This window comes from Thamnophis sirtalis, unplaced genomic scaffold, assembly GCF_051295495.1.
Source record: "Thamnophis sirtalis isolate CommonGarterSnake01/CBP01778 unplaced genomic scaffold, rThaSir2_p1.2 scaffold_11, whole genome shotgun sequence".
Taxonomy (NCBI): domain Eukaryota; kingdom Metazoa; phylum Chordata; class Lepidosauria; order Squamata; family Natricidae; genus Thamnophis; species Thamnophis sirtalis.
In genome coordinates, this window is record NW_028261391.1 from 10923523 (window position 1) to 10932739 (window position 9217).

The 9217-nt window shown below is 40.3% G+C and overlaps 1 protein-coding gene across 1 annotated transcript; it reads left to right on the forward strand.

Annotated features, from left to right (window-relative positions):
* Positions 1-68: 68 nt before the first annotated feature.
* Positions 69-7514, forward strand: NIFK (nucleolar protein interacting with the FHA domain of MKI67). The gene is made up of 6 exons (XM_087725207.1): positions 69-225; positions 326-454; positions 1969-2077; positions 4060-4271; positions 4956-5033; positions 7333-7514. Exons 1-6 carry the CDS (start codon positions 115-117, stop codon positions 7507-7509), a joined length of 816 nt encoding a protein of 271 aa, XP_087581333.1. The 5' UTR covers positions 69-114; the 3' UTR covers positions 7510-7514.
* Positions 7515-9217: the final 1703 nt, after the last annotated feature.

A 9217-nucleotide genomic window follows, 5' to 3' on the forward strand; every position in this document is an offset into this window, starting at 1 on the left:
GTGTCTCCCTGGAGAGTTTACAGCAGCCCCTCCGGCGGAGCCGAAGAGGAAGTGACGCGAACGGAGTTCCGGTTTGCGGCGCAGGCGCGCTGCCGTCTTTCTCTCTGAAGCGTGATGGCGGCGAGCAACGTTGCGTCGGCAGCGACTCCCCTCCTGTCTCTGGACCCGGAGCGGCAGCGCGAGTTCCAGGCTGAAGTTCACCGGGTGCGCAAGGCGGCCTCCAAGGTAAGAAACGGAGGGGGGCCGTGGTGATTTCTTCCGCCGGGCGCTGGGGGAGAGGAACTTCCAAACGTCTGTTTACGCCACTCCTCGTTTTACCTCCCAGAATCAGGTGGTGAAACCGGGCGTCGTTTACGTGGGTCACCTCCCGAGAGGCCTCTACGAGGCTCAGCTCCAGCAGTACTTCAGCCAGTTTGGAACAGTGACTCGGGTCCGCCTTTCGAGGAGTAAAAAGGTAAGTTTTCCTTCGGTGGTTATAATTCATTTAAGATTCACGTTTCTTAACAGCCCGTCTCATTTTTATATATTTATAAGTCAGTTTATAAGCTAGTAACTTATGAACTGCATTGGCAAGAAAAGTCATAAAATGGGGTGAATCAGTTAACAGCAGAAACCTCGGGCTCAGTTGTGGTCGTTACACGAGGACTACCTGGATAAACTCAAGGTGGAGCACATAAAATGCTCCTGCCATTTATTTTCCCCACAACAAGAACTCTGTGAGGTTGGTTGGGCTAAGAAAGAATTACTAGACCAAAGGCAGGACTAGAACTCACAGCCTCCCAGTGATTGGCCCAAAGTCATCCAGCCAGATCTTATGTCTAAGGCGGGACTAGAACTCACAGGTCTCCTGATGATTGACCTAAAGTCACCTGGCTGGTTTTCATGCCTAAGGTAACCTAGAACTCATATTTCATGGTTTCTAGGCCAGCACCTTGACCACTGCACCAAATTGGCTTTTATGCCCTTAAGCTATGTATGTCGGTTGGGTGGCTATTCTGGAAAACTCAAGGGAAGTCATACAGGAGTATTCAGCAATTATTTTCCTCCACAACAACTGGGGATAGGTAGGTTTGAGAGAGAATGGCTGACTTAGAGTTACCCAAAGAGTTTCCATCATTTAGGGGGCAATGTTTAGTCACTCATTTCATGTAGGTGACTCTGGATGGTGGACACAATTAAGAAGAAACCATATAGTGTCAGAGCAAGTAAAACAAAAGCCATTGAGGTAATTAGAACAATTACAAACTATATGTGGGAGAGTATATTTAGAGTTCTACATACAGTATAACCAATACAATACAATAATACAATACAATAGCAGAGTTGGAAGGGACCTTGGAGATCTTCTAGTCCAACCCCCTGCCTAGGCAGGAAACCCTATACCGTTTCAGACAAATGGCTATCCAACATCTCCTTAAAGACTTCCAGTGTTGGGGCATTCACAACTTCTGGAGGCAAGCTCTTCCACTGATTAATTGTTCTAACTGTCAGGAAATTCCTCCTCAGTTCTAAGTTGCTTCTAACCATTTTGCAGTTATGAGGCTGATTCTGATCTAGCCACTTAATCCAAGCCTTATACTGCTTACTTTTCCAATGGCATTCCTCCTTACAGGCTTGGCATATTTTTAGGCTAGAAGCTACCAAACCTTGCTAATTTGAATTAACTTTAATGATACTAATGATGACAGCGCATATTGGTGATAACTAATATGCATTTTATAGGTCAGAAAAACTTTTGGAATATGATTGTTGCTAGGTGACTTTGGAACTGTTGTTCTCTCAGTGTAATACTTCACGGGGTCTTGTAAAACAAATTGGCAAAAAGACTGATTTATGTCCCGCCATGAGCTGCTGAAAAAGAGATAGAAATATATCTACTAATGGTAATAACAAAGCAAAATAATCCTTCAGCTAAATTTATAAAAGTATTGTATTTTTTATAAACAGTTTTCTCCTTCTCTTTAATAGACAGGAGGTAGCAAAGGTTATGCTTTTGTGGAATTTGAGTATGATGAAATTGCAAAGATAGCTGCAGATACCATGAACAATTACCTTGTCCGTGAAAAGCTCTTGAAATGTGAGTATATCCCTGTTTGTTAAATGTAGCAGTTCCATGAAAGAGTCGGATGTTGAAAAAATACCCCACTAAACCTCCCCTTTTTTCCTTTACAAGTTCTCATTCTCTCATCTCCTTTTTTCCTAATCTGTGTGACCTTCAGAAATTGAAACTGCTCTTTTTTTTGTAAGGATTGTTATTCCCGGGTATATTTTACCTGCATAGTCCATATGATGGGGATGCACCTGTAAAGGACCCCCTCCTATCACAATGTGAAGGGAGGGGATGTAACAGAAAGTGTTTCCATGGGGATTCCTTTCTTTTCGAACAGTCTGCTCTAAAATGAGGGTAGCTGTCACTTTCACAATATTTTGAAGAGAAGGTACAACTTGACTATTTTTGAAAGGCCTTTGAGAATTGATTTGTGGCTACAAGCACCTTTATTACCCATATTAAATATTATATGTGTTGTATATTTTAGAGCTATCCATTGCTTAGTCCTTTGGAATTGATGCCATAAATAAATAAATAAAATAACACAGTACAATTAAATCTTTTGCAATGAGATTAGGCATGGCTGTAGCTTTATTCTCCATTACATTGTCTGCTTTGAAATATAATCCATATCCCCAATATAGATTTTCCTTTTTTTACAGCTTACCCAACACACAGTGATATATCAATATAGATACATTATATGTCTTGATAGTTTTGAAAAAAGGACAAAATACTCTTCTTTCTCTCCCAAAGTAACGGGGAAATGGTTGTACTCCACACAGCATTTAAATCAAGTTGATCTTGCAGAAGTGTTTTATTGCTTTATCTGCTTGTACAGGTGCTTGGGAACAATATCAAATGAGTTTATTTCTTTATGGAAGTATTACATCCTCTCAATCTAGCCTGGGTGCAGGGGTTTACAAGGACAATAATAATACATTATGACAATATAGAAAAATAAAGTGCACTGTAATAATATAGTATGAAAGTAATCATATTTATTTAGTCAATTTGTATGGCAAGGGTTTTGGGGAGGAAATAATATTAAAATAAACAACAGTTGCGACCAAAACTTGAAATATATAGCATATGTGCAGAAGAGAAACATGATGCCTGCCTCAAGGGGAAGCAGTCATCCTACATATCTCTTTGTTTAGCTGAAGCCATAATGCATTGATATTCTGTGTTTAATGCCGTGTTTCCCCGAAAAGAAGATCTGGTCTTATTTTCTTTTGACCCTTGAAAAAAGCTAGGGCAGCCCCACTCAGCAGGAGCCAGCTGCTGCCTACTTCTACGGCTGCTTGCCACTCGCACACCTAACCCCCGCCTTCCGTTTCACCATCCGAGGCCTTCTGGAAAGCCCTCTGCAACCAAGAAACAGGCTACGGATTAAAACGCGTGGCGACCCCTGACTTCCGTTTCGCCATCAGAGACCTTCCGGAAAACTCTCTAAAGTCAATAGCCGAGCTCCGGATCGATCCAGAGTTGTGTTATCAGTTACAGATGTCTTCCGGAAAGCCCTCTTTACTCGATAAAAGAGGTCCAGATCGATCCGGAGCTCTGTTATTGGGTTGCAGAGGGCTTTCCGGAAGGCTGTGACGGCAAAACGGATTCCGGGGGTGATGTGTACAAGCGGCTGCAGAAGAAGCGGCTGCAGAAAAAGACGAGGGAGGTGTGCGAGGCCTGGTAATAGGGCAGCTGTACCTCCCCATCCCCACCTTAGTTTAACTTTTACCTCACACCACCCCCTGTACCCCCGGGATGGGTAGGGTCTTGGTTGAGTCTAATTTTCGGGGTCGGGTTTAATTTGAGTGCATGCGTTCAAAAACATGATAGAGCTTCTTTTCAGAGTAGGTCTTCTTTTAGGGGAAACACCGTATATTGACTCGAGGGCAATTTTTTATTTCTGTTTAAAATATTTTTTGAAAGCGCAATTAAGGGGGAAGCTTTTGTAGTGGTCTTCCTCTGTTTCTCACGGCTGCTCTTTTCTTGGTTGCGTGTTACAGGTGAGTTTATGCCAGCAGAAAAAGTACATGAAAACCTCTTTAAAGGTTCTGAGCGGAAGTTCAGAAAGTCATCATATCCCGCCGTAAAACGCTACAACCGGCCTCGAACAGCACAGGAGGAAGAAAAGATGGCTGAGAGGCTGTTGAAAAAGGAAAACAAGTTGCGAAAAAGGCTCGCTGAGAAAGGAATAGATTATGATTTCCCTGGATTTGTAAGTGAATGTTCTTCCCCCCCCCCCCCAAATAATACTTAGTATAATGAGAAAACCGAGGCATAAACATGATTGTTGCATACTGACTGTAAATTTAACTGCCTTAAAGTTAGAATACAAAGGTTATATTGTCACCAGACAATTGGAGACGTGAGATCATTTGACACTTGATTTAGACAAAAGCTTGTGGCTCCCTATGGACTCAAAAGATTGGCCGCAGGGTTACCAGTGCTGGGTTTTTAAACACAGGCGTGGATTTTTCCATCCCTGTCTACGTTTCTAGGATTTTAAAATGTAATGAAATCATAAAGTGTTTTGTATTCATTATATTGTAAATATTAGGTAGGTAAAAGTAATTTAGTTTAAAACTAATTTGTTGGGGACATTCTGGATTTTTTTGTCTCGAATCTGGGTTTATTTGAGCATGAAATCTTGGAGGGTTTTTTTAGGAAACCCCATTGGCAACTCTGATTGGCAGCCGCTGACAACTTTCTTAAAAAGATACTTGGTCATGCAAACCGATATTAGTCTTTGTTTCACCCTGTTTTTAATGAGAACTCTTGTCCTGAGCTTCATAGCTTCAAGGCAAATTCAATATGCGAACTGTTTTAAAGATTATTAGTTAACATATTTATCATTATAGTTGAATTATGAGATAACCTTAATGCTAAGATTCTTTCTTAGAGTGCTCTGATGCCTCCAATAAAGAAAAAGATGATTTCAAAATCAGATTCTAATGAAGATGCATCAGTGGATGATGAAGTAAGTGGAAGTTTGGGGTTTTGAAATTGTCTGAATTATGATGGGCCTTTTTTATTTGAAGAAGGGAAAAATATTGGAATACAAATAGTCCTTGAATTACAACCATACTTGAGCCAAGAATTATGATTGCAAGTTGTGCTGGTCATTAAGCAGGCCATATTACCATGCCCAGTTTTACAAACCTTTTTTTTGCGGTAATTAAGTAAACCCATTGTATCCAGTGGCGTTTATTTATTTATTTATTTGCAAAAATCAGAATTAAACGCCAATTTCTAAAAGAACAAGTCCTAAATTGTGATCATGTGACTACAAGATTCTGCATAGGTGGCCATAAATGTGGGCCAGTTGCCAAACACCCAAAATGTGATCACACGACTGCAGGGTGTGTGTTTGTATTGGAACTTCAAAATCAGGTCGTAAATAGCTCTGTTGTAACCTTGAACTTTGCAACTGGTCATAAATAAAGAACTACCTATATAGTAACAAATATTTGCACAATGGTGTTTCCTTGATCGGAAGGCCTTTATGCTGCTCTTCATGCCTGCAAAGGGTTCATTTGAGAAATGATACAGACCACCAACGAAATTGTCATTTTTTTGCCTGTGATTTCAAAAGGGCTTCTGTGATATTAAAAGGTTAATAAAGTTACTTGTTTCCTAACTCCTATTTCAACCCCTAACACTGAGCGTATGTTATACTGTCATACCTTGACACTCGACTGCTTCAAACTCGTTGAATTCGGTATTTGATGCCTTTTTGAAGCCGAAATCTTGTCCCAGCATTCGTCTTTCTCTCAGTAGTTGATACACAAGGAAGAACTTGCTGGTGCCAACTGCCTTGTGACTTGCTAGCTGAAACAGCAGGTCACTTGGTTTCCTTGATACCTGTCAGTTTTCGTATATAGCTGGTCTTCCAGAACAAATTACTGATAAGGACCGAGGTATCACTGTATTATACTGTGTTTATCTAATTCCTGAACAGTCCTATTAATAGTTCTGTTCTCCTCTGTTGCCTTTAACCACCTTCAAGTTAGTTGGCTTCTGTTGCTGCCAGCTGCTGCACTGAATGTTTGGTTTTTCAGTTTCTGGGTCCAGAGGAGGGAGGGAGGTGCTTTAAAAGCTGCTGGCTGGAGGCTGTCAGCATCTCTGCTGAGCCGTGAAGCTGATGGGCTCAGTTTACCTTTTCAGCTTGTCAGCTGTTGATCTGCTGAAGTCCACACTTGTTCCTCTTTGCCTGCTAAGCTAGCAGCTGCATCACTCCCTCGGCTGCAAATGCTTCCTCCCTGCTCTACCATGGGACTCAAATTGTCGTCCTACACATCCACAGTCGAGTGCTATCAGTATTTTCTTGTAGTATTTGGAAACCGGGTGTCATCCAGTGCTCTTCAAATTGCCTTAAAGTCTCAGAGAAGGGAAGGTTTCTGAAAGACTTTCCTTCTAAGATGCCCTCTTAGGATGAAATCATTGACTGCTTTTTTTGTCCTTTTCCTGGGTATTCATTTTTTTAATTGAAAATTTAAAAAGCTTTTACAAATATTTCCCTGCCCACCCGAACCCATCTCCACCCACCAACCTCCCCACCACCACCAACTTCCCAGAGCAAATACAGGGTATAAATCTTTAACGATCATATTCTAAAGTAAACTTTAAAAAAAACTTTAGCATCATCTTTCACTTGTACTTAAAATCCTCTTTTGTTAAGCTAACTAAACAAATTATGTCATTCCTTGCTTCTTCAATCATAGGCTATCTGGAGTTTCTTAGTCCCATATTTATTTTGAATATAGTCAATCCATCTTCTCCACTCCAGTTTATATTTCTCGTCTGAGTGATCCTTAAGATATGCTGATATTTTAGCCATCTCTGCTAGGTTTGTTAATTTTAATGTCCATTCTTGAATAGTAGGCAAATCTTCTTTCCCTGGGTATTCAGAAGGGATATATTTGGGGAACTTGGATAACTTGGCTCATCCTATAGCATTATTTCCCATCTCTGTGCTGTATCATTTCCAAATAATACAGAGTAAGGAATTTAGCCATGGAAAGGGGATAATGAAATTACCATATTGAATTAAATTTAGAATATTTTGGGGAAGTTGTTCTCAGTATTTTCTTCAGAAAGTTGCTATAAAGAGGTTATCAATTTTGTGTGTGTGTTGTTGTCCAGATTATGACTGGTAGAAAGTTTTCCTATTTCTGTCATTGCCAACAAAGATTTCAGCTTTTTGTGAAAATATACTTTTTAAAATTAGCTCGCAACGGTCCTTCTTAATCCAATCATTTTCTCCTCCACCTGTCCAGGATCCCACACCAGTGTGTACACCGACATTTTTGGAGCGTCGAAAATCTCAGCCGAAAGATGATGAAGATGAAGAAATAACTTTAAAATTACCACCTACGATTACAAAGCCTACCCTGCAAAAAAACAAAACGGCAAAATTGCAGAAAAAACGTGCAAATAAAAAATGTAAATCTTAACTTTGTCATAAGAGCATTATTATTATTTTTTACTACGCAAGATGTTTCTCAGTTCCAGGGAGAAGGTCCTGTATAAGTTCCCCAACCTTTCCAGCTTTGTGGGGGATGGGGAAGGGGGGATGATTACGTGCGAGTGGCCAGCAAGTGCACCCACAGCTCCATTTGTGTGAGCAGTGTGCAAGTGGGGATGGCCACTCGCCCAAGTAGTACAAATGAGTGTGGTGCCTTCTCAGGTGACCCTGAGCACACAGACAAAACCCCTGTGGCCTTAACGACCAACTGTTGGTCTGCAAAGGGTATATAAATCCTTCCATTCCCCACCATCCAGTCAGATTTGAAGAAGCTTCTTGGATGAGAAGCAAAATGTCTTCAAAGAAAAAACAAAGTCCAGTTGCCTCTTGAAAAAGCACCTTTGGGACAGGAGTCACTAATGTTCTAAGAACTTTCTTCATCCATTGGCTCTTCTCCCCACCAATAATCTTCCTAAGCTTTGATTTTTAGACCAAATCCTTAGTTCAGCCCTAAACTGTCTAAAAGTCATTCTTTTACATAGCCCTACATCTCATAAACATAGGCTCCACTGCTACAGAAATATTTTTAGATACAGATTTTTAACCCTGTAAAATAAAACTAATTAATATCAAAGGTGTCAGAAATGTTTCCATGTCTTTCTTTCGGGGGAAAGTTTGTGGATGGACTTCGATGAGAGAGAGAATATACAGAATATTTGGGGAAAACATTCATCATCTCTACTTCAAATTGAGAATAAATTGAATCAAAATCAAAAGCCTTGAATGATTTGCATTAGAACTTGCGCTAATTAGATTTCAGTTCAGCTAAGTGGTCACGTGGAAGCAAGACACATCTAACATAGTTAGCCTTCTTCAACTCAGTGCGGTATCTGGACCTGTGGAAAGCAAAAAATTGGAGAACGTTATGTTAAATAATTGTTATTCTACTTCAGTATTATTGCCTTGCCTTGAACCCCTGAATAGGTGGAATTCAGGTAAGGATCCAGTACATCTGTGCCAGGTTTCGCTTTTTTTTAATCCTTATTTCAAATATTTCAATAGGTATGAATTATTGGAGGAGGCAAAGGAACTATTATGCAAATCAAAAATGTGTGTGCTGATACTTCATTTAAGCAATTGTTAGCAGCTTTCTTTGGTTGCAACAATGATTTGCTTTCCAGGGCTATTGAAATAACTTGTATTGATGGTCAAAACAAACCACTTGGTTGTCCCGAAGGCAACTGGACTTCCTTGTTTTCCTTGAGGACGTTTCACTTCTCATCCAAGAAGCTCCTTCAGTTCTGACTGAATGGTGGGAAATGGAAAGATTTAGTGTAGATGCCTTGAAGTCATTCGCTCGTGAGCCCTCTTTGTTGAGAGTTGTTGAGGCCACTTGGAGGTTTATCTGAGCCCTCGGGGTCCCCTAAATCCTGTAGTCTGCAAACCTCCAAGTGGCCTCAACAACACTCAGAAAGAGGACTAACAACCAGATGACTGCAAGGAAGATAAATTCTTCCATTCTCCCACCATTCAGTCAGAACTAAAGAAGCTTCTTGAATGAGAAGTGGAACGCCTGCAAGCAAAACAAAGTCCATCTATTTTTTAAATGTTATTGTTAATATTAATTGGGTTTGTTTTTGGATACTCTAATTTTCTTTTTAACATTTGTAATATGTGTTTTTTTTTAATGTTGTACA